At 46.4% G+C, this 25,206-nt stretch overlaps 1 protein-coding gene across 2 annotated transcripts in view; it reads left to right on the top strand.

Annotated features, from left to right (window-relative positions):
* The window catches only part of MON2 (MON2 regulator of endosome-to-Golgi trafficking), a 196,470-nt gene that overhangs the window by 73,848 nt on the left and 97,416 nt on the right, over positions 1 to 25,206 (top strand). For both annotated transcript variants that reach the window (XM_075344755.1, XM_075344754.1), the window contains exons 15-20: positions 11,506 to 11,618; positions 12,121 to 12,225; positions 13,512 to 13,592; positions 13,672 to 13,745; positions 15,948 to 16,038; positions 22,133 to 22,234. In XM_075344755.1, coding sequence (XP_075200870.1) covers positions 11,506 to 11,618; positions 12,121 to 12,225; positions 13,512 to 13,592; positions 13,672 to 13,745; positions 15,948 to 16,038; positions 22,133 to 22,234 — 566 coding nt within the window. The remainder of the gene's footprint in view (positions 1 to 11,505; positions 11,619 to 12,120; positions 12,226 to 13,511; positions 13,593 to 13,671; positions 13,746 to 15,947; positions 16,039 to 22,132; positions 22,235 to 25,206) is intronic.

Below are 25,206 nucleotides of genomic sequence, written 5' to 3'. Positions count from 1 at the left end.
CCAAAAGCAGTCCCTGGGTGGGTAAAATAAAACCTCTTAATAGAACCGTAAAACGGCCCCTTCCTACAGGTGGGCAACCGCCGCCTGAAGGACTCGCCTACCTAGGCTGGCATCTGCCGAAGCATAGGTATGCACCTGATAGTGTTTCGTGAAAGTGTGCAGGCTCGACCAGGTAGCTGCCTGACACACCTGCTGCGCCGTAGCCTGGTGCCGCAAAGCCCAGGACGCACCCACGGCTCTGGTAGAATGGGCCTTCAGCCCTGAGGGAACCGGAAGCCCAGAAGATCGGTAAGCTTCGAGAATTGTTTCCTTGATCCACCGAGCCAGGGTTGATTTGGAAGCCTGTGACCCTTTACGCTGGCCAGCGACAAGGACAAAGAGTGCATCCGAGCGGCGCAGGGGCGCCGTACGAGAAATGTAGAGTCTGAGTGCTCTCACCAGATCTAACAAGTGCAAATCCTTTTCACATTGGTGAACTGGATGAGGACAAAAAGAGGGTAAGGAGATATCCTGATTGAGATGAAAGGGGGATACCACCTTAGGGAGAAATTCCGGAACCGGACGCAGAACCACCTTGTCCTGGTGAAAAACCAGGAAAGGGGCTTTGCATGACAGCGCTGCTAGCTCAGACACTCTCCGAAGTGATGTGACTGCTACTAGGAAGACCACTTTCTGCGAAAGGCGTGAGAGAGAAATATCCTTCATTGGCTCGAAAGGTGGTCTCTGAAGAGCCATCAGCACCCTGTTCAGATCCCAGGGTTCTAACGGCCGCTTGTAAGGAGGGACTATGTGACAAACCCCCTGCAGGAACGTGCGTACCTGTGGAAGTCTGGCTAGGCGCTTCTGAAAAAACACAGAGAGCGCTGAGACTTGTCCCTTAAGGGAGCCGAGCGACAAACCTTTTTCCAATCCGGATTGAAGGAAGGAAAGAAAGGTGGGCAAGGCAAATGGCCAGGGAGAAAAACCCTGATCAGAGCACCAAGATAAGAATATCCTCCACGTCCTGTGGTAGATCTTGGCGGACGTTGGTTTCCTAGCTTGTCTCATAGTGGCAATGACCTCTTGAGATAACCCTGAAGACGCTAGGATCCAGGACTCAATGGCCACACAGTCAGGTTGAGGGCCGCAGAATTCAGATGGAAAAACGGCCCTTGCGACAGCAAGTCTGGTCGGTCTGGTAGTGCCCACGGTTGGCCCACCGTGAGATGCCACAGATCCGGGTACCACGACCTCCTCGGCCAGTCTGGAGCGACGAGGATGGCACGGCGGCAGTCGGACCTGATCTTGCGTAACACTCTGGGCAACAGTGCCAGAGGAGGAAACACATAAGGGAGTTGAAACTGCGACCAATCCTGAACTAAGGCGTCTGCCGCCAGAGCTCTGTGATCTTGAGACCGTGCCATGAATGTCGGGACCTTGTTGTTGTGCCGGGACGCCATTAGGTCGACGTCCGGCATCCCCCAGCGGCAACAGATCTCTTGAAACACGTCCGGGTGAAGGGACCATTCCCCTGCGTCCATGCCCTGGCGACTGAGAAAGTCTGCTTCCCAGTTTTCTACGCCCGGGATGTGAACTGCGGATATGGTGGAGGCTGTGGCTTCCACCCATAGCAGAATCCGCCGGACTTCCTGGAAGGCTTGCCGACTGCGTGTTCCGCCTTGGTGGTTGATGTATGCCACCGCTGTGGAGTTGTCCGACTGAATTCGGATCTGCTTGCCTTCCAGCCACGGCTGGAACGCCTTTAGGGCTAGATACACTGCCCTTATCTCCAGAACATTGATCTGAAGGGAGGACTCTGGCTGAGTCCAGGTTCCCTGAGCCCTGTGGTGGAGGAAGACCGCTCCCCACCCTGACAGACTCGCGTCCGTCGTGACCACAGCCCAGGATGGGGGCAGGAAGGATTTCCCCTTCGACAGAGAAGTGGGAAGAAGCCACCACTGAAGGGAAGCCTTGGCTGCCCGAGAAAGGGAGACGTTCCTGTCGAGGGACGTCGACTTCCTGTCCCATTTGCGGAGAATGTCCCATTGAAGTGGACGCAGATGAAACTGCGCAAAAGGAACTGCCTCCATTGCTGCTACCATCTTCCCTAGGAAGTGCATGAGGCGCCTCAGTGGGTGTGACTGACCTTGAAGGAGAGATTGCACCCCTGTCTGTAGTGAACGCTGTTTGTCCAGCGGAAGCTTCACTATCGCTGAGAGGGTATGAAACTCCATGCCAAGATATGTCAGTGATTGGGCCGGTGTCAGATTTGACTTTGGAAAATTGATGATCCACCCGAAACTCAGGAGAGTCTCCAGAGCAATGTTCAGGCTGTGTTGGCATGCCACTTGAGAGGGTGCCTTGACAAGCAGATCGTCTAAGTAAGGGATCACCGAGTGTCCCTGAGAGTGTAGGACTGCTACCACTGTTGCCATGACCTTGGTGAAGACCCGTGGGGCTGTCGCCAGGCCGAAAGGCAGTGCCACGAACTGAAGGTGTTCGTCCCCTATGGCGAAACGCAGGAAGCGCTGATGCTCTGGTGCAATCGGTACGTGGAGATAAGCATCTTTGATGTCGATAAATGTAAAGTAATGCACCTAGGACGGAGTAATCCTATAGCTGCGTATACATTAAATGGAAGTAAACTCGGGACTACAGAACAGGAGAAGGACTTGGGTATTCTCATTACAAATAAGCTGAGCAGCAGCACTCAATGTCAAGCAGCAGCTGCTAAAGCAAACAAGATTTTAGGGTGTATAAAAAGAGAGATTAGATCCCGTGATCCCAACGTATTGTTACCCCTCTATAAATCACTTGTAAGACCACATCTGGAATACGGGATCCAGTTTTGGGCTCCACATTTTAAAAAGGACATTCAGAAGTTAGAGTCAGTTCAAAGGCGGGCAACTAGACTATTACAAGGAATGGAAGGCCTCCCATATGATGGCAGGTTGAAAAAGTTAGATATGTTTAGCTTAGAAAAAAGACGTCTCAGAGGAGATCTCATTTATATGTATAAATACATGTGTGGTCAATATAAAGGACTGGCACATGACTTATTTCTTCCAAAAACAATACTAAGGACCAGGGGGCACTCACTGCGAGTGGAAGAAAAGCGATTCCGACACCTAAATAGGAAAGGGTTCTTTACAGTTAGAGCGGTCAGACTGTGGAATACACTACCACAAGAGGTAGTAATGGCAGATACTATAACAGCTTTTAAAAAAGGGCTGGATGATTTCCTCAGTACACAAAACATTGTTGGTTATAAATGACTTAGTGACTAAATGTAGAACTGGTGGAGGAAGGTTGAACTAGATGGACCTAGGTCTTTTTTCAACCTAAGTAACTATGTAACTATGTAACTATGATTGATGCTAGGAAATCTCCTTGGGACATTGAGGCGATGACGGAGCGGAGCGATTCCATCCGGAACCGCCTGGTTTTTACGTGTTTGTTGAGCAGTTTTAGGTCCAGAACAGGACGGAAGGATCCGTCCTTTTTCGGCACCACGAACAAGTTGGAGTAAAAACCGTGACCCTGTTGCTGAAAAGGAACAGGGATCACCACTCCTTCTGCCTTCAGAGTGCACACCGCCTGAAGAAGAGCATCGGCTCGCTCGGGGGGCGGAGATGTTCTGAAGAATCGAGTCGGAGGACGAGAGCTGAACTCTATCCTGTAACCGTGAGACAGAATGTCTCTCACCCAACGGTCTTTTACCTGTGGCAGCCAGGCGTCGCAAAAGCGGGAAAGCCTGCCACCGACCGAGGATGCGGTGTGAAGAGGCCGAAAGTCATGAGGAGGCCGCTTTGGGAGCGGTTCCTCCGGCGGTCTTTTTAGGACGTGACTTAGACCGCCATGAATCGGAGTTCCTCTGATCCTTCTGAAGCCTTTTGGACGAGGAGAATTGAGACCTGCCCGCGGACCGAAAGGACCGAAACCTCGATTGTACCTTCCGTTGTTGAGGTCTGTTTGGTTTGGACTGAGGTAAGGATGAGTCCTTTCCCTTGGATTGTTTAATGATTTCATCCAATCGCTCACCAAACAGGCGGTCGCCAGAAAATGGCAAACCGGTTAAGAACTTTTTGGAAGCAGAGTCTGCCTTCCATTCACGTAGCCACATGGCCCTGCGTACTGCCACCGAATTGGCGGATGCTACCGCCGTACGGCTCGCAGAGTCCAGGACAGCATTAATGGCGTAGGACGCAAACGCCGACGCCTGAGAGGTTAAGGACACCACTTGCGGAGCAGACCTACGTGTGACTGCATTAATCTGCGCGTGACAAGCTGAGATAGCTTGGAGTGCCCATACGGCTGCGAATGCAGGAGCAAAAGACGCGCCGATAGCTTCATAGATGGATTTCAACCAGAGCTCCATCTGTCTGTCAGTGGCATCTTTGAGTGAAGCCCCATCTTCCACTGCAACTATGGATCTAGCCGCCAGTCTGGAGACTGGAGGATCCACCTTGGGACACTGAGCCCAGCCCTTGACAACGTCAGGGGGGAAGGGATAACGTGTATCCTTAAGGCGCTTGGAAAAACGCTTATCTGGACAAGCTCGGTGTTTCTGGACTGCCTCTCTGAAGTCAGAGTGATCCAGAAACGTACTCATTGTACGCTTGGGAAACCTGAAACGGAATTTCTCCTGCTGAGAAGCTGACTCCTCAATTGGAGGAGCTGGGGGAGAAATATCCAACACCTGATTGATGGTCGCTATAAGGTCATTCACTATGGCGTCACCTTCAGGTGTATCTAGGTTGAGAGCGGCCTCAGGATCAGAATCCTGATCTGCTACCTCCGCTTCATCATCCAGAGAGTCCTCCTGCTGAGACCCTGAACAGTGTGATGAAGTCGAGGGAATTTCCCAGCGAGCCCGCTTAGGCGGCCTGGGACTGCGGTCCGTGTCAGAGACCTCACCCTGGGACCTATGAGTCACCCCAGGAGCACTTTGCTGCTCCAAGTGAGGGGGGCCCGGGGTCAATGATTCAACAGTGCCCGGGGCCTGAGTCACCGGTCTGGACTGCAAGGCTTCTAGAATCTTAGCAGACCATTTATCCATACTCTCAGACAGTTTGTCAGCAAATACTGCAAACTCCGTCCCTGTCACCTGGACAGTGGTAGCAGGTGGTTCCACCTGGGCCACCAGTAGCAGAGGCTCCGGCTGAGTAAGTGCCACAGGGGCCGAGCATTGCACACAATGAGGGTCGGTGGAACCTGCCGGTAGTATAGCCGCACATGAGGTACAGGTTGCAAAGTAAGCCTGTGCTTTGGCACCCTTGCTTTTTGCGGACGACATGCTGTTGTCTCCTCTGAGTACAATCCAGGAGGGTATATAGCCAAAAATCAACAGCGCGACCGTACAGTGTAAATGTATAGCATATAAGCATATATATATATATATGTACACTTCGGCACTCAGTGGGGCCAGCACCTCAGGTGCTGCTTACCGACCGCTCAAAGCGGTTGTGTGATCACCAGATTCCCTGCCTGGGCCTCCCAGAGCCGTGTTGTCTCTCCTCTCCAGCTTCAGAAGTGCTGACAGGAATGGCTGCCGGCGTTCTGTGGGGAGGAGGGGGCCGTGGGCGTGCCCTAGAAAGTGCGGGAATCTGGTGCCCCACAGTGCTCAGTGAGGGGGGAGGAGGATACAAAGTATGCTCCAGCCCTCAGCGCTGACGTCCTGTGCAGCGTCCCGCCCTTCCCCTGACTGGCAGGCCTGGGGGCGGGAATATGCGATACTAGGCCGCAAAAGCCGGGGACTAAAGTTATAAGCGTGGCCGGCAAATAAGCGCGGTCGGCGCGGTAGTCCCCGGCGCACTAACACACCCAGCAGTGCTGCAGTGTGTATGGCACAAGCGCTCCATGCGCGGTCCCACAAGGGGACACAGAGTACCTCACAGTAGCAGGGCCTTGTCCCTGACGATACCCGGCTCCTGTCCAGCAGATTCCCCAGGGGCTGCGGAGGGAGCACGGTCCCAGTGCCTGGAGACCGATTAGGATCCCACTTCACCCAGAGCCCTTAAGGGATGGGGAAGGAAAACAGCATGTGGCTCCTGCCTATGTACCCGCAATGGGTACCTCAACCTTAACAACACCGCCGACCAGAGTGGGGTGAGAAGGGAGCATGCTGGGGGCCCTGTTATGGGCCCTCTTTTCTTCCATCCGACCTAGTCAGCAGCTGCTGCTGACTAAGATGTGGAGCTATGCGTGGATGTATGCCTCCTTCGCACAAAGCATAAAAACTGAGGAGCCCGTGATGCACGGGGGGTGTATAGGCAGAAGGGGAGGGGCTTTACACTTTTAAGTGTAATACTTTGTGTGGCCTCCGGAGGCAGTAGCTATACACCCAATTGTCTGGGTCTCCCAATGGAGCGACAAAGAAATTTTGTTTTGGTTTGGTTTATTTGTCCAATTACTTTTGACCTCCTAAAATGTGGAGTGTTTGTAAAGAAATGTGTACAATTCCTACAATTTCTATCAGATATTTTTGTTCAAACCTTCAAATTAAACGTTACAATCTGCACTTGAATTCTGTTGTAGAGGTTTCATTTCAAATCCAATGTGGTGGCATGCAGAGCCCAACTCGCGAAAATTGTGTCACTGTCCAAATATTTCTGGACCTAACTGTATATACCGACTGTTTGACAGGGTGTGCTACTTTACTCGGTATACACCGGCTCTGCATAGCAGCCATTTATAATACTGCTAGCAGCTCCTCACCCACAGCAGTCCCTTTTGTAATACTGCTAGAGGCTCACTGTACTTATTGTGGAACTGACATGCGTAACCGCAAGGGTGATAAAGCTTCCCAGGCGTCCTCTACGGACCTCTACTATGCTTGTACCACCTGTGGACGCTCGTTTTCTAATGGCCGAAGCTATCCACTATGCCGGGGCTGCGATGCCCCTACTACCGTGTCACAACAGCCTCCGCTGCCGGACCAGGAGGTCGTGCAGTCTGTGGATTTGGCTGCGGCCACTATCCAGGCAGTACCCCAGTCTGATGACGTTATTCCTGCCTGGGCTCTTCTAATGTCTAAGAGGTTAGATGACCTGGCCGCTCAGATATCCCAGCCTTCCACAGGCTCTCACAGCCTCCCCCCGGCTCAGCTCCCCCAGGGGAGCCCGCCTTCGTCTGGTGTCTCGTTCCCAGTACGTAAAAAGGCTGTCTCCAAAAGGCGCCATTGCGACCGTTACGTCTCGTCCGACTCGTACGATGATCAGTCTGACTCAGGCTCCGTGACCTTTAGTAGTCACGATTCCCAAGACTGACTCTGGTTCAGATGTCCCTTGTGAGTCTAGACATATGGAAGACACATTAATTTTGGCTGTCAATCACTCTCTGTCGATTTCTGATCAGCCTTCGGACCCGACTTCTCAGTCGGTAATCAAACGGGCCAAGAAGCCTCCTAAGTCCTTTGCCCAGGATCCGATTTTTCATCAAATCATATCTAAACGGTGGGATCACCCTGATAGGAGGCATAATAAAAAATCCTCCTCTTCATTCGCTTATCCCTTTCCATCGGAACTGGTTAAGCTCTGGTCAGTACCCCCCGTTGTGAACCCGCCAGTATCCAGGCTGGCTAAACACATGATTATGTCTGTCTCAGACACCGCGTCTCTCAAGGACTCGTCCAACCGTGCAGTTGATGCTGCGGTCAAATCTATTTTCCAGGCTTCGGGCTCCTCTCTGCGCCCCCTGTTTGCCTTGACATGGGTGGCGAGAGCTATGAGTGTGTGGAGTAGGAACTTGCGCAAGTTGCTTCGCTCTTGCAATATTCCTTCAGAGGCTCTTGAGATCCTTGATTTGTTCTCTCTAGCCTCTAATTATTTTCTTCACGGCTCCCTAGATGCAGCTAGTTTGTCAGCCCTAACGGCAGCCAACGCTGTTTTTGCCCGCAGAGTCCTGTGGCTACAGATATGGAACGCGGACAGTGCCTCCAAGAAGTCCCTGTCCACACTCCCCTTCCAGGGTCTTCGTCTGTTTGGAGAATCCCTGGACAAGCTTATATCTGAGACGACGGGTGGTAAAAGTACCATTCTACCACAAAAGCGGCCTGTATCCAAACATTTTAAAAAGTCTTCTTGGCGCAGGCAGTCCTTTCGGCCCGCCCCCCAAAAGCCATTACAGGGGTCGTCATAGCGCTCAGATCGGGGATCCGGTCCCTCAAGGGACTCTTCCTGGCGTTCCCACTCCAGGCAATCTAAACCCAAGGGACCTCGCCCCGCGAAGGCCCCTTCAGCATGACGCCGGGTACCCCTCAGAGCCGACTCCTGTTGGAGGGCGGCTTCTGCTTTTTCGGGATATCTGGCTAGACCATACTCACGATGCTTGGGTTCGAGAAATCGTCACCTCAGGTTACAAGATCGATTTCCATTCCCTACCGGCCAACAGGTTTCTCCGTTATCGGCTTCCAAAGCCAGGCCTTATGTCAGGCCATAGCCTCTGTGCAAAAAGCAAACGTTATCATTCCAGTGCCCCTGGAACAGCGCGGCAAAGTTTTCTATGCAAACCTCTTTGTCGTCCCCAAAAAAGATGGCTCTGTCCGTTTTATCCTGGACCTCAAAAGGCTAAACAGGTCCGTACGGATTCGGACCTTCCGAATGGAATCATTGCGAGCCGTACTAGCTGCTATGGAACCGGGAGAATTCCTAGCTTCCATAGACATTCAAGATGCTTATTTACACATTCCCATATGTGTATCGCATCAACGGTTCCTTCGTTTTGCCGTAGGACACCGTCATTTCCAATTCAGGGCTCTTCCCTTTGGACTGGCTACTGCGCCTCGGGTCTTCACAAAGGTCATGGCAGCCGTCATGTCCATTTTACAGAGGCGTCCTGGTCGTTTCCTATTTGGACGACCTACTTATCAAAGGGAGCTCTCTTCAAGTTTGCTCAGAAAGCGTGCAAATTTGCCCAGACACGCTCTCAAGGCCAGGGTGGCTTCTCAACTTCAACAAGTCATCCCTCATTCCTCATCAGCGCATCACCTTTTTAGGTATGCTAATAGACCCGTGCTAATCAGGCCCGGGGTTTTTTCTTCCAGAAGACAAGAGGACTTCCCTGATCCGGGCCGCCCAATCCCTCCGCTCCCGCCGTTACACATCCCTCCGGAGTGGGATGAGAGTGTTAGGTAAGATGGTAGCAGTCATGGAAGCCGTGTCGTTTGCCCAATTCCATTTGTGCCCTCTGCAATTGGATCTTCTGTCCTCTTGGGACAAGAATCCAGCCTCTCTAGACCGGTCAGTCCGCTTATCTCGGACTGCCCTCAGCTCCCTCGTCTGGTGGACTCAGGTCTCATCCCTATCTCAGGGGAAGTCCTTCCGCCCTGTCCACTGGCACGTAGTCACGACAGATGCCAGCCTGCTAGGCTGGGGGGCGGTATTTCTCCACCACACTGCTCACGGACGCTGGTCTCACCCCGAGCAATCCCTTCATATCAACATTCTGGAGATCAGTGGCATATTTCTGGCCCTTCAGACCTTTCAACCCTTGCTTCTGGGCCTCCCGGTTCGGATCCAGTCAGACAATGCCACGGCTGTGGCTTACGTCAACCGTCAGGGAGGAACTTGCAGCAGGGCAGCGATGAAAGAAGTCTCCAGGATTCTTCTTTGGGCAGAGATGCACATTCCCATTATTTCAGCTGTCCATATTCCAGGGATAGACAACTGGGCCGCAGACTTTCTCAGCAGGCAAGGTCTAGCGGCAGGGGAATGGTCCCTCCACAACGAGGTGTTCCATCAGATCACTCTTCGTTGGGGGCTCCCAGATGTGGACCTCATGGCGTCTCGGCTAAACGTCAAAGTACATCCCTTCGTATCCCGGTCGAGAGACCCGCTAGCGCTCGACTCTGACGCTCTAGTTCTCCCGTGGTCGCAGTTTTGCCTGCCATACGTTTTCCTTCCGTTCCCTCTCATTCCGAGAGTAATCAAGAAAATCAAAGCGGAGGGAATCCCGGTGATCCTCGTGGCCCCGGACTGGCCCAGAAGAGCCTGGTTTTCGGAGCTCCTCCACCTTCTCGGCGACACTCCCTGGCGTCTCCCTGACCGCCCGGATCTTCTGTCGCAAGGTCCAATATTCCACCAGAATACAGCACAGCTGCATTTGACGGCGTGGCACTTGAATCCTTGATTCTAGCCAAGTCGCGTCTTTCTTCCAGGGTAGTTCATACCATGCTTAATGCGCGCAAGCCTTCCTCCGCCAGCATTTATCACAGGACCTGGAAGACCTATCTGTCCTGGTGTGACCGTCATAATCGGTCGCCCCTTACCTTTTCAATACCTAGACCGTATGGACTCGGATCTTGCTCTCAATACCCTTAAAGGACAAGTTTCCGCCTTGTCAATTTTTTTCCAGAAGCAGCTGGCTTCTCGCCCTCGGGTCCGTACCTTTCTTCAAGGAGTGGCGCATTTGATTCATTCTTCAATGGCTGTCTTGGAAAGTTGCCTTTTTAGTCGCTATTACCTCTATTAGGCGAGTGTCCGAACTAGCAGCTCTGTCCTGTCGCTCGCCTTGCCTGATATTCCATCATGATAAGGTGGCCCTTCGGCCTTCCCCCGCCTTCCTTCCGAAGGTTGTATCCTCTTTCCATCTGAACGAGGACATTGTGTTGCCGTCATTCTGCCCGGCCCCGGTCCACTCCTTTTGAGAAAACCCTTCACACTCTCGATCTTGTCAGGGCTCTGCGGATCTACATCTCCAGAACAGCACCGATGCGCAAGTCCGATGCCCTTTTCGTCCTCTCAGAAGGACACAAAAAGGGCGACCGGGCTTCCGAATCCACAATTTCTCGATGGATTAGGACTGCCATCTGTGAAACTTACAAAGCACGAGGTGTCGTTCCCCCTCAATCTGTGGAGGTCCACTCTACACGAGCAGTGGGTGCCTCCTGGGCTATCCGCCATCAGGCTTCGGCGGCCCAACTTTCCAAGGCCGCTACCTGGTCCAGTGTGCACACGTTTACAAAATTCTACAGAGTGCATACGCATGCCTCCACGGATGCTGCTCTTGGAAGACAAGTCCTTCAGGCGGCAGTGGCCCATTTATAAGTGGCCACTGCTCGGTTTTTTGACAGTGTTTTGATATGTGTTCACTGCAGTTGCAGTTGTTAGTCAGCTCTTAGTCTGATGTTATACACTGTTAATAGTTCAGTTCCCTCCCAGGGACTGCTTTGGGACGTCCCAATGTCTGTGTCCCCCAATGAAAAGGCGAGAAAGGAAAGGACATTTTTGTGTACTCACCGTAAAATGTCTTTCTTGGAGCCTTTCATTGGGGGACACAGCTCCCGCCCTTGTGGTTTTGGTTGTCCTTCTCCTACTGCTTTTACAACAAACTGAGCTAGTTCCCGCCTAGCTGGGGTTATATGCTGTGGGAGGAGGAGCTAACACTTTTTTCAGACCTAGTGTCACGCCTCCCCTGGAGACACCATATAACCCAATGTCTGTGTCCCCCAATGAAAGGCTCCAAGAAAGACATTTTACGGTGAGTACACCTTTTTTTATATACGTTGCTTATATTATTTTTCTCCAGCTTATTCAATCCAGGGGCAAAGTGTGCAGATGATCAGCCCGTCAAGTGACTCTCACCAGCAAGTAGTAGCAGTCGGACAGCCTCTTGCTCTGCAGCCACAAGGAACAGTAATGGTACCGGAAATAAAATCACTTTTCTTTGAATCCTTTTTTATTTTGTTAGAAATCTCACACTTACGTCTGAGCTTGAATTAGGGACCTCTGCACAAGTTGTCTTTTTGCAAAAAAAAAAATAAAAAGTGCAATATGATGCGCTATTTTTTCCAGTAAAATGACAGCCACCCAAAGTAAAAATAAACGACCTACAACAATTATTGGGGTCTGTCAGTGCTCTTTCTTTCCATCATACCTACAATAGTTATTGGGGTCCATCAGCGCTCTTTGTGTCCATCATACCTACGATAGTTATTGGGCTCCATCAGCGCTCTATGTCCATCATACTTACGATAGTTATTGGGGTCCATCAGCGCTCTTTGTGTCCATCATACCTACGATAGTTATTGGGGTCAATCAGCGCTCTTTGTGTCCATCATAAAACCCAGCGGTTACTTGCAGGAATTGAAAAACAAAACTCCAAAGCTCGGGCCTTACATTCTCATTCTTACTTTTCCCCCAGCTTACGGCTAAGAATATACAGTGTATGCGGACCCTGCTTAATTTGGCACATTGTCATGGTGGGTATTTGGGGACATCTTGGCAACTTGTCCTGGCAACTCTTCAGGTATGTAGTACCGTGTTAGCTGTAAATTTTTTTTTTTTTTTTATATTTAATACATTTATTTTTTTTATTAAACATTTATTTATATTGTTTGCCAATTAAAGACAAGGTCGTACATTACAGCAAATAGTCCTCTTGTACGTTCAAAAAATAGTACATATTAATGTACCATAGGAAACAGATGTAACATAATAATGAAAATGTCATTTGCCTAACTGTACCAAAAATAACCTGACACAATAACATAATGGATTTATTTGCGTTCAGTCTGTCAGAAATTGGGATTTATACAAGGGATGGTTTTTCTGTTAGGGAGTGGAGCTGCTCGGACTCGCAAAAAACCTGGACCTGTGGATCACTGCTCAATTAAAAAAAAAATCTGGATCCGCTCCGGAATCCTGTGCCCATATAAGCCAATGGGAACCAGAATCCGGAGATTAAAAACGTTGGTGGAAGAGATAGGGGGATAGGAGCGCGCGCGGTATACTCACCCGAGGCTGTGTTATGACAGCAAACTCCTTCCGGGTCACGCTTTTCCTTTCCGGAGCCGAGTGTGACTCCGGCCTAAGAGAAACTGCTTGCAGCTTTTTATTTTTCTTTATTATTTAAATAATTAATAAAGAAAAAACAAAACAACGTGCGGTCATCCCCAAATTTCATCCCTTGCCAAGATATAGGCAGCTCGCGGCTGGTATTTTCAGCCTGCAGCGGCGCGGATTCGGACTTTTACAGTCCGGATCTGCTCAGCCCTATTAGTGAGTGATGGATGCGTAGGCATCGATTCATCAAGACTGGCAATTTTCCTACCGGTCTTGATAAGGGGGTCTGCTGGAGTCAGACGTTTTTGATTCATGAAGAGGTGTATGACTTTTCATGAATATGGAGTGTCTTATGAGTGGTGTACTACCCCGTGCACCATGCCAGAAAGTGGGAAACGCCAGAGCTGTTCATGAATTAGTCAGATTGTGCCATCACAAGACCACAGCACCCTGAGACCGGTGTCAAAACACACAAAATCAAAAAAATATTGCACAACTAGTTGAACAAAGATTTTGTGACATTTCAAATCAACTTGCAGCAGAATTCTTGCAATTGGTTTAATGAATAGGATCCCCTAATGTCTATCTAGTCACAGAAAGATCTGATTTCGTATTATATCTTGTCCTCCCACTATTTATTCTTTTCAACATTTTATTGTAATATCTATCCTGCTACAACGATTCTAGATAATTCTCTAATAGGATATTTGTTTTGCAATGTGTCAACTAACAGAAATCTCTTTTATTTAGCACTTGGTGTGGATCCTTGGCTTAAAACCCAGCAGTGGCGGTGCACTAAAACCTGGGCGAGCCGTGGAGGGCCCCAGCACCGTGAGTATAATCTATATACTAATGTCTATTTATAATATACCTGTGGCATTTGTGAATACTCTGAAATTTGTTCTTTTAGGTTTTGACCACCGCAGTTATGACGGACTTACCTGTCATCTCCACCATACTTTCACGACTGTTTGAAAGCTCACAGTAAGAGAATTGAAGCATTAGCAAATCAAGATATGCTGCTTAATACTTTATTTGTCAGGGGTTTTTGAGGACACTTTGCCTAGTCAAAAACTAAATAATAAAATGAAGTTGTTTTATAGTCCAGTGCCATGGTCTGTAAAAGGAACCCTGTCATATCATGAAAATTACATTCATGGATGCCTTCATGCAATTATTTATTAATGATTGATGGTAAAAATACACATTTATGGCTAAAACCGATTCCAGTTGAGCTTCAGATGCTAAACATCTCCTAAAATACCTGTTTCTGGTGTGCAGACATGCTACTTATGAGTCAATACACATATATTGTCACTCAGGCACCTAGCATTATATATTTTATTTACTATCTACTACCTTCCTACTATGTCTTACTGATCATTGGGGGTCTGGCATTTGAGACCTACATCAATCTCTTAAAAATTCTGCACTGCATCGTGCTGCTTAGGAGGAACACTGCGCTTCTGTATAAGTGCTCGCATAGAACAATGTATGGCCTCAGGAGAAACCAGAACCACTTTGTGTACAAGCTTATAGATTTACAATTGAGCCATACATTAATCTGTTTACACGCTTATGCAGGAGCTCAAACAGGTACTTTTTTTTTTTTTAACGCAGCTGGTGGCAGTCAAAAGACTCTGAAATCTCAGTGTCCCACCGATGGTAGAAGAGTGTAGTTGGTAAAAAAAAAAAACATTAAGTAAACTTAAAATATAAAGATAAATATGTATGATCCAGAGCACAGTTAAAATGACACCGTTAGGCTGGTTTCACATCAGCGGTATTCTGCCACACTGCCGGATCCGGCACAAATGCAGTACAGTTCAATACAGTTCACAGGCATCGCGGCAAGCTTCGGTCACATGCGGTCATGTGACCGGAGCATGTGACAGCTTGTGATTGGAGCTTACCGCAATGCCTGTGACCTGTATTGAACTGTACTACATTTGTGTCGGATCCGGCAGTGTGGCAGAATACCGCTGATGTGAAACCAGCCTTACTTGATGAAAGGGAATCTGTCAGTAGGATCAATCTTTCCAGTCGCTTATATGGGCATGTGAGTTATAGGAAACTGAATAAAATGATACCTTGAAGGCTGATATCTTATTCCAAACAAATCTACATTTTTCTTGTATGTAACTGAGCTTTTTAAATGAAAGGCGGTGTTACAATTTTGATATGTTATGGCTGACACTTTGCTCTCATAATCTCACAAAGTTCTTTACTGAGATCAGAACTGAACTTTATCTCATTACAAACACACATGCACTGCAGTTGCCCTTTTGCAGTCCTATTAGCTCAGCTGTGCTGCCCATTGCCCTTTTGCCATCCTGTTAGCTCAGCTGTGCTCCCCGTCGCCCTTTTGCCATCCTGTTAGCTCGGCTATGCTGCCCGTTGCCTTTTCTCAGCCCTATTAGCTCAGCTATGACACCCTTCCCTCTCACTGGTTGCCTGTGAGATAGAAGCTGACTCACTTGGAGAGAACTGCAGCTGCAAATGTTTTTGTAATGATACAAAGTTCAGTTCTGCTGTACTTTGTTAGCTCTGACTTCACTGCAGAGCTGTATGTGATTATGAATGTGTGTCAGTCAGTACATGTCTCACACTGGTAATGCCCCCTTTCATTTATAATAAGCTCTGGAGGCAGATTCTCAAATTTGTCCGGACCATAGATCTTAACAGCTCTTTACATATTGAGAAAAATGTGGATTTCTCTTAAATAAGACATTGGATTGCAGATATCAATACCTGAGTTCTAGCTCCTATGTCCTAGTTGAGAACATTATCGCCATGACAGGTGACTTATGTCCAAGGCAGTGAAAGAGTTAAACAGCATGTTTAGCCGCATCGCATGTTTTAATGGAGGCCATTACATAGTCTACCCTTATCTGTTTGCTTAATTTGTCTTAGATAATATTGTAAGGTAATGGATAGGAGGTCTGGACTTTTATGCATTGCAGTTCCACGGATTGGAAGATAAACACTTGGATAGGACCCCAGTACTTGTTTAAGGGTGCAAACGATTTATCCTAACAGATCGTCGCTCTTCTAGTAGACCTATGAATATATCTCAGAAAATAATTTATGGTTTTCCCACAATGGCATTCTTCTGCAGTAGATGGTAACATAGGCAGTAAATCAAGGAAATATGGGGGAAAAGGCTAAACCTTCTTATTGTTTCAGATACCTGGATGATGTGTCTTTGCACCATCTCATAAATGCACTATGCTCGTTATCTCTGGAGGCCATGGACATGGCATATGGAAATAGCAAGGTAAGACACATCATGGCTATAGAGAAGTGAACTGTTGCCACTTTAAATGGCAGAGATGTACTGCCTAGGCTGAAAAGCATAGCTCTTACAATACGTGGGAGGGCAGTCTGTAGTAGAGTACATGTGAGGGTATTAGAGTAGATGTGTGCTGGATACAGCATGATATAAAGGCTAGTGATGGCAGATACAGTGTATAATCTGTATACGAGGTTAGAACATGTGTGATGGACATGTGTGAACATACAGGCTCCCTGGAGTGATTCTGTGTCTGTGTGCACTAATGTATTATTGTGGAAACAGTGCCCACTTTACGGCTCAGTAAACGCATACAGTACCGCCTGTCCTGTCCTCACCATCCCATCCTGTTACTACCGCTACATCCTGAGAAACGCATAGCTTAAAATGCGCCATCATTTTCACCACTACTCGTATCTGGAAAAGGAACAGTTACACAAACTTTGTGCTACAAAGCAATTTATGAACTTGCAAATGGCATATTCCAGTTCTGTGAATTATTTCACCATTGTGTATAAAGGTCCATTTACACTGCATGATTATCATGAATGAGTGTCATTTCATGATGATCGTGCTGTCTAACCAGGCTGCTAATCAGCAGAACGCTTGTCCATCGGGCGAAAAGATTTTTTGTGCTGCTCAAATCCTGTTAAGGCCGTGGTCACATGCTCGTAGAATCTCTCATGTAAAGAATCTGATCGATTTTTGATGAAACTCAGCTCAAACTCTGATCAGATTGACAACTTAGTGTGATCCAATTCTGATAGGAGAGCATCATATCACAAGTGAGAAGAAGATGGAGAACAAAAGTTCTATGAGTGTGTGGAAATCGGACTTCACTCAGGACGACGTACTGGTGCAGACCGATGATTTCCATGCACTGATTTGCACCATTACTCACTCGCAGCATGCTGCAATTTTTTTCTCATGACGAATCGGCATGAGAATAAAATTGTTCAGCATATATAACATTGGTCCCAGTGCTTTTTTGACAAAATAGTGGAAAGCACTCGCCCGTATAATATGCTCATGTGACCGTGGCTTTAGGCTAAGTTCACATACCCAGTAATTATCTGTTAGAATGGATCCAGCAGCAATCCGTTGCTAATACAAGTTTTTTGTTTGTTTTAAAAAATTTTTTTGCAGGATCCCTTTTTATAACATGGGAGTCAATGGAAGATAGCTAAACAGCAATCCGTTACCGGATTGCTTATTTCAAATCTATCAAATTTTTTTTTCATTTGTAAAGGATCTGTTCTTTGCTTACTGGATCAATTTCAAATGAAAGAAAAATGGTAATAAAAAGGATCCTGCAAAAAAAATGAAAAATTTCAAGACAGACAAAAACATGTTCGTTTGCACAACTTTTTTTGCCAATGATTTGCTGCTGGATCCGTTCTAACGGATGATTACAGCCTTAGGCCTGTTTCACATGTCAGTGAAAAACATAGATGTGATTCACCGCACACCTGGGTTGTCTATGTGAATCCGTGATCCGAGATTACACATGGAGATGAACTCGCCTGTCCCCGCTTCTGCTGTCCGTGGTGCTGAAGAGTCCCACGTTGTAGCATCTGGCCGACGCTGTCTGAACTCTGCAGCTGCCTCCGGGTCGGCTGTGCCTGAATAAATGAATATGCATGACAGTAATGACCGGGCAGGAAGCTGTAGAGAGCAGAGGCAGAACAAAGCGACGGGTGAGTTTAAAATGCTTTTCATTTTCAATGTCCGTGTTTTTCTGGTACGTTTTTCACGGATCACACCATAGTGTGGTCCGTGGGACATCAGTGATGCCAGAAAAAAACGGACATGTCTCCGTTCGGAGTACACAGACACGCGTGTACACCACACGGAGACACAATCAGTGATGTGTGCGCAGACCCATTGATTATAATGGGTCTGCATATGTCCGTGATTCTGATACGTATAAAAATAAAGTACATACGTACCAGAATCACTGACATGTGAAAGACGCCTCAGTCTGCACTACTTAGTGGTAAGGGCTCTGTGTTCCCTGAAGTTTTTAATCCACTGTCAGCACAGAAAGACTGTTCACACCAAGTACAGGAGTTTGGTGCATCATGGTGGGGATAATCATTTACATCCACCTGCTGGTTTTCAATCTTTTTCTGCCATGCTCTGCTCTATGATGCCACAGAGATTGAGAAAATACAAGTAGGTGGGAAGGTGAATTTAAATGATCATCGCCGCTATGCGCCTGTACCTTGTGTGCACAGTCATCGTGTGTGGAGTGTCCCTTTAAGGCTTTGTTCACATGTTGCTTTTTTGCTTTCATTTTTCTGCAGACAAAAACTGCTTTCTTGGCAATAAAGAAGCTGCTTACAAAAAGCCGGTTTTGCAGCTTTCTGCTGCTTTTTTGTTGTGTTTTTGTTATGTTTATTACTGCGTTTTTGGTGCAGTTTAAATGTCATTTGTCTACTGTAGATGTTTAATAAAAATTAGTTTCACCAGAAAAGCAGCAGAGAATGCATGGGTGTTTTTTCAGCGTTTTTGCACTTGCTCATTGCTTTCTATGATGAAAAAATAACACTGCTAAAACTCTGAAAAAATTGACATGCTGCTTCTTTCAAAAACGCAGCAGTTTTCCAATTCAGACGGAAAAAAAAGCAACTGTGCATGAGAATTCAGAAATCTCAGCTTTTGCTGGTACCGTAAAAATGAGATTTTAATTTGCATTAAAAAAAATGTCCTGTGACGTTTCCCCTCCCTTTTGAAGTTTCCTGTGTTTTCATGTTGTTTCTTTGTGATTAATGGGTCATCTCATTAAGGCAACCACTTAATTGAAGTCAGCATGGTAATCAGCTGATCGCTGTGGGCCCGGCTTCATGACTGCCCTGGCAATAACCAAGCATTTCCAATAGCCTGTAAGGCTGAGCATGGTGTGAAGCTAAGGATCTGCAGTCCTGCCATTACCACAAAATTCTGTTACAGGCATTGGGGGTCTTTTTATTATTTTCGGTGAACCTAGGAGTGCTACGTCGTCCCGAGAGCCCTGATCTGGTGAGCTGTCAGATTCCCTCCTGGGCACTGCTGGAGCTGGCCTGGAGAGATTCACAGTGCTACCTGTGTTCAGAGTCCAGCTTTTCATGGAGTTGTCTGTCAGCTTCGTATTGATATCAAAGATGTTCAGTTTCTTTTTGAATAAAGCTGATGCGTTGTCTTTGCTGCTGAAAACTCCTGACACTTTCTTGGTGTTCTGCTGTCATAGTATAAAACTGATCGGCTTCAGGCTGCATGGTAACAATGAAATGCAACTTTGTATTTTTGTCATTTTAAGTTTTGCTGGTGTATTCCCCCAGATCCACTTCTCATAAATTGCTTTAATTAGTTAGACCGCATTAAAATAAGCAAGTTTACGGTTGACTTGCTTTTTCTATCTGCTGCTGTTCTCCTGCAATGAGAGATTTTATCATTTAGGCTTCATTTACACGTCTGTTTTTAAACACGTATGTGAAAAAATGGTGTGTGTCATCTGTACTTTGAATCCGTGTATCAGGCGTGTTTACCATCAGGGTGTCATCTGTCTTTTTCACGGATGGATAAAGTAATAAACTATAAAGCTTCTCCTATACTTTGCAGTGCTAAAGACCTGCAGCACATGGATGCCATCCTTATTCTGTACCTGTTTTTCATGGACCCATAGACTTTTTCATACGTGAGACCAAGATGTCTGATTGAGGTCCTGTGATGGACAGCTGCTTTCTATGGAGCAAGTCCTCTACTGCCTGCCAGATAATGCACAGTAGTTACATTTCAGGAGAGGGGTTAACTCTTAACATACCAATCGGCTCTCTCAAACTCTATACAGCAGTCCGTTACTCTCCTCCTTCTCCACTTTCCTCCTTTCCCATATTTACCAAAACTGCCCCTTTGATTCTGAAGAGATACATTTGTAAATCGGCTCTCACAGCAGGTCTAATCACAGCTCTCTCTCCATGTCTGGTCTATATGCTTGTTTGAATGCCCATCTCTGTGGAAATGTAGGGTTAGCAGTGTAGACTCAGAACAAACCACTGATACGTGAATGTTATGTAACAGAACTTGTACCGGGCTTTATAGTTCTTCTAATTCTACAGTTCTATTCACCAGAGCTGACACTCAAGGAGGAGAGTCCGCCGTGCTAGAAGGAGACTATAAGGCTATGTGCCCACGATCAGTGTTTGCAGCATTTTGAATGTAGCCTGTTTTCGCTCCATCCGTGTACAGTATAAGCATAGTGGATGGGATTTCTAGAAATCTCGTGAACACTGCTTGTTTTTCCGCAGAAAACACTGACCTGCTGCTCGGCTTTCAAAGACGCAGCATATCAATTGTTTGCTGCGGATTCGCATAGGGAGAACACAAGCGAGAGACCGCAGCGTACTGAACCCTGATTGTGGATACGAGCAGCTGTGGTCTCCTGCGTTCTCCTGCGGAGAAGACGCGTGGACCTGCAGGTCAGGACCCGCTGCATCCAGGACACAGTGAGTCCTGATCGTGGGCACATACCTTATGGCCACATGCTTTTTTACCTCACATAAACCGAAACCAGGAGTGGGTAATAAATACAGAATTGTTGCCCGTGTTTCTATTATACTTTTGATCTGATTGTTTCATTCCTGGTTTTGGGTACAATTAGTGAGGTAAAAAATTCACTCAATACTCAATATGTGCACACGGCCTTACAAATACTGAGGTAAAAACCTCACCAAATACTCAATATGTGCACACGGCCTTACAAATACTGAGGTAAAATACTCACCAAATACTCAATATGTGCTTGTGGCCTTACAAATACTGAGGTAAAAACCTCACCAAATCCTCAATATGTGCACGTGGCCTTACAAATACTGAGGTAAAAGCTCACCAAATACTCAATATGTGTATATGGCCTTACAAATACTGAGGTAAAAACTCATCAAATAGTCAATATGTGCACATGGCCGTACAAATACTGAGGTAAAAACTTCCCAAATACTCAATATGTTCACGTGGCCTTGCAAATACTGAAGTAAAAAACTCACCAATTACTCTCAAGAGACAACTTGAGAAGACTACCGAGCACTACCATGCTTGGATTATCGGTACATGTAACGAGAAGTTGGACACTCAGACAGGCTCGACTTGTGTACTGACTATAATGGAGGCATTTTTCCTGAAGATCTACGACTGTCGAGTATTTTAGTGCTCACTTATCACTAGAGAATGTCCCTTTTTAAGGAATTTTTTTTAAATTATATAAAGAAAGCCATACACTATACATAGCTTTTGTCCTTGGTGAACTATGGATTAGACATGTTAAAAGGAAACAGTCTCCTAATCTGCAGATGGGTAGCATTTAAATCTTATCTGGCTGGCTTACTGAAGAAGTGGCTCCATGCTGAAAATGAAGTTATATTCTCACTGTAGCCGCTTGCTTTCAGTCACCAGGGCAGTGCATGAAGCGGTTATAGTCACCACTGACTGTACTATGAACAAGCTGTAATCCCTGACACTTTGCTTTCCAGCCTGCCCGTAGCATATATGTGTGAGTCAGTGTGCTGGAGAGTGATCACATCGCGCTCACTGTATAGTGAGCGATGACTGTTACTGCCCCCTGCACCGCCCCAATGACTGGAAGTGAGCAGCTGCAGGGAGAATACACTATCTTTTTTTTTTTTTTTTCCTGTAGCCTATTCTCCAGTGATCCAGAGAGGTATGATTTTAACTGCTATTTACCTGCGAATTAATCCTATTTCTGCAGGAAAAAGGGTGTTTCTGAATGTCTCATGATCTCTTTCAGATTCACCAGTCCTGATTTTATTTACCCATTGTCTGCCATTGCGCACTGAAAAGGAGTTCACAAAAACTAAAAAAATTTCTACTGCTACCGTAATTATTTCTGCTTTCCGGATTGTTTTTAGTAGGACTGTACTGCGCTCAAATCTCTCTTCTGTTTTTCATTTGTTGTGGCCTTTAGAATAAAATAACACATTTTTATTTAGATTTCAAAGTAGAATGTACATGCCAGCCTGGTGATTGGCTTTATGTTTATTAATTGCCAGTACTCCCATTTATTTCATGCCATTTTCTCTAATAGGAGCCCTCGCTCTTTGCCGTTGCCAAGTTACTGGAAACTGGATTAGTGAATATGCACAGAATTGAAATCTTATGGAGGCCACTGACGGGACATTTAATAGAGGTAAAAACTCTCTTAATGCTTTAAATCTCTCACTTTATTAATATATATACACTGTGTGTGTATATGTATATAATATATATACTGAGTGCATATGCGTGTGTATGTATATATATATGTATATATATGTATATGTGTGTATATATATATATATATATATATATATATGTATATGTATATGTATATATATATATATATATATATTATATATAAATTTTATATAAAATATATATATATAATTTTATATAAAATATATATAAATTTTTTATCTTTATCTGGTCTCTGTTATGTATCTTGTTTAGTAAAAACATCTAGATGACACTCCCTTTAAATATTTTCTGACCGATTGATAGTACACATCATAAAATACTTGAAAAACAATTATCCATCATCATGACCCTTGTGAAAAATGTAACTAGGATGATTGCCCTAAGACATCACTCCCGACAAGCAGTGCCTCCAGGTGTTGGTGTATTATTCCACTGACCTTGAGGTTCTAATGTGCAGTCAATTAGTGACTACAGACTTGTGATCCTCACAGCGCTGGAATTGGACAATCATCTGACCGCAAATATGCATTTTCGGTATTTCCAGCCTCATTCCGACTAGACTTATTTGTCCCCGCTCAATCAATTTACATAGAGTGAAAACACACAGTCTAGTCCACATGTGACTGCATTTATGCAAATCGTGTACTTGCGGTCACTCGCCCACCAATCCTGGCCCTGGAGAATCCTCACTGTGCACAGTGCACGCGCTTGAGACTTCATAGGTCTGCAATCAACTAGTGACCTTAGTGGCACGTAATGGATCATTTGTCTGAAATTTGAGAACTACAGATGTATAGTGTAAGCTCATACCTCTTTATGGATTCTATATTTCACACCTATACTGCACACATTTGTAAAATACCAGTGTGCAATGTGAGGACAATAGTTATGGAGGTTTAGTTTGCTCATATAATTAGTGCATACAAGTGTATTGTGAAGTTTAATATTGTGCAAGAGTTTTGCTCATCCAGCACCTCCATCGGTATGTCGGAGCGCAGAACAGCAACAATTTGACACTCCTAAAACATCACCTGCTTCATTACAATACGAGGGCTGTGATTTAGGACTGTAGATGTGCTAGAACTGTACACTGTATATTCATGTTGTATCTGTTTTCATGAGCTGTTCTGTCTTTTTCCTCTGCTTGCTCTTGTCCTGATCAGAAGGTACGTTTGCACTGCATGTAGCGTATGTGCTCTATCTGTTACTTTTTTGTCATGGTTTATTTAGAGAAGTCCTACGACATAAGACTGTGCTTGACTTTCTTGGCAGTCCTATAGACAATGAACGGAGCAGAGGTCACATGCACACCTCCACTCCTTTCAGATGGGCATACCCAGAGCGTAATTCCCTACTTTCCACAGCCCCATTCTTCTGATTGTTGTAGGTCGTAGTAGTCTGTGCTTTTTTTATTGCATGGATAACTTACTAAATTGGGAATGACCCTTTTGGCTTTTATATAAAACAATTTTGACAGTAATTAGCCTTATATTTTAGACGACTTTGATAAATTTGGATTATTTTCTGGATAGTTTTACTGTGTAATTCAAATACAAAAAGATGCATAGGAACGTCAAACGTTATGTAGAAATTAGAGGACCTATGTCTTGCTCAAAAATTAAGTTACATACCTTGTAAAAATCCCCAAGCTCCCCTGATTTTACCGCTCTTTACTTTTTTGTGCTGTGTTTCTCTATTGCAAAGATATTCACATTTGTTGCTTTTCGAGCGCAGTATGTGAAATTCCTGCTCACAGTTCAACTGGGCATTTCTTCAGGGTCTTCTCTGGGGGTGTGCACTTTCATCCGTCTGAGACCCAGATGCCGTCTGTGTGCTGTACTTGTTTCATCCATGCTGCCGGTAAAAAAACATGGTTCCTTATGGATCACATTGACACAAGGTCCGTGTAAAGACACTAAGGTATGAAGATCCTCATAGACTTTAATGAGGATCCATGTGAACGTGTCTCCGGTACACGTGAAGACAGACACTTGACATACCGGAAACGCGGATGTGTGAAGGGGACCTTACTGCGATTTGCGGTATGGTCTTGGTGTTTCACTACGCCTGTAAATATTCCATCAAGATAGTTGCAGAGACTCCTAGCCACCTACCACAGGGGTCAGGATCATAATTGGTAAAGATGATTAGTACTGGGACGCAGAAAGATCTCCCATTTTATGGCCAGCAAAATAAATGTTAGTGCAGTGCTATATATCTGTGTGCATGCAGAATATTCTTTCTTTGTCGCTCCATTGGGAGACCCAGACAATTGGGGTGTATAGCTTCTGCCTCCGGAGGCCACACAAAGTATTACACTTTAAAAAGTGTAACCCCTCCCCTCTGCCTATACACCCTCCCGTGCATCACGGGCTCCTCAGTTTTGTGCTTTGTGTTGAAGGAGGCACACATTCACTCAAGCTCCACATTTTAGTCAGCAGCAGCTGCTGATTATATCGGATGGAAGAAAAGAGGGCCCCAGGGCCCCCGGCATGCTCCCTTCTCACCCCACTAAGTCGGCGGTGCTGTTAAGGTTGAGGTACCCATTGCGGGTACAGAGGCTGGAGCCACATGCCGTTTTCCTTCCTCATCCCTTAGAGGCTCTGGGAGAAGTGGGATCCTAACCGGTCATCCAGGCACTGGGACCGGGCTCCCTCCGCAGCCCCTGTGGGAATCTGCCGGACAGGAGACTTAATATCATCAGGGACAGGCCCTGCATCCAAAAAGGTACTCTGTGTCCCCTTGGGGACGGTGTATGGAGCGCTCGTGTCACTGACACTGCAGCGGCTGCTGTATGTTTAGGACGGCCGGGACTACCGCGCCGACCGTGCCTGTTTGTCGGCCGCGGTATTAAATTTAGTCCCCGGCTTCTGCGGCCTAGTACCATAACTCCCGCCCCCGGGCCTGCCAGTCAGGGGTAAGGGC

This window comes from Anomaloglossus baeobatrachus, chromosome 4 (assembly GCF_048569485.1).
Source record: "Anomaloglossus baeobatrachus isolate aAnoBae1 chromosome 4, aAnoBae1.hap1, whole genome shotgun sequence".
NCBI lineage: Eukaryota > Metazoa > Chordata > Amphibia > Anura > Aromobatidae > Anomaloglossus > Anomaloglossus baeobatrachus.
Note: the sequence above shows the minus strand (reverse complement) of the source record. Positions and strands in the feature narration are given on the sequence as shown.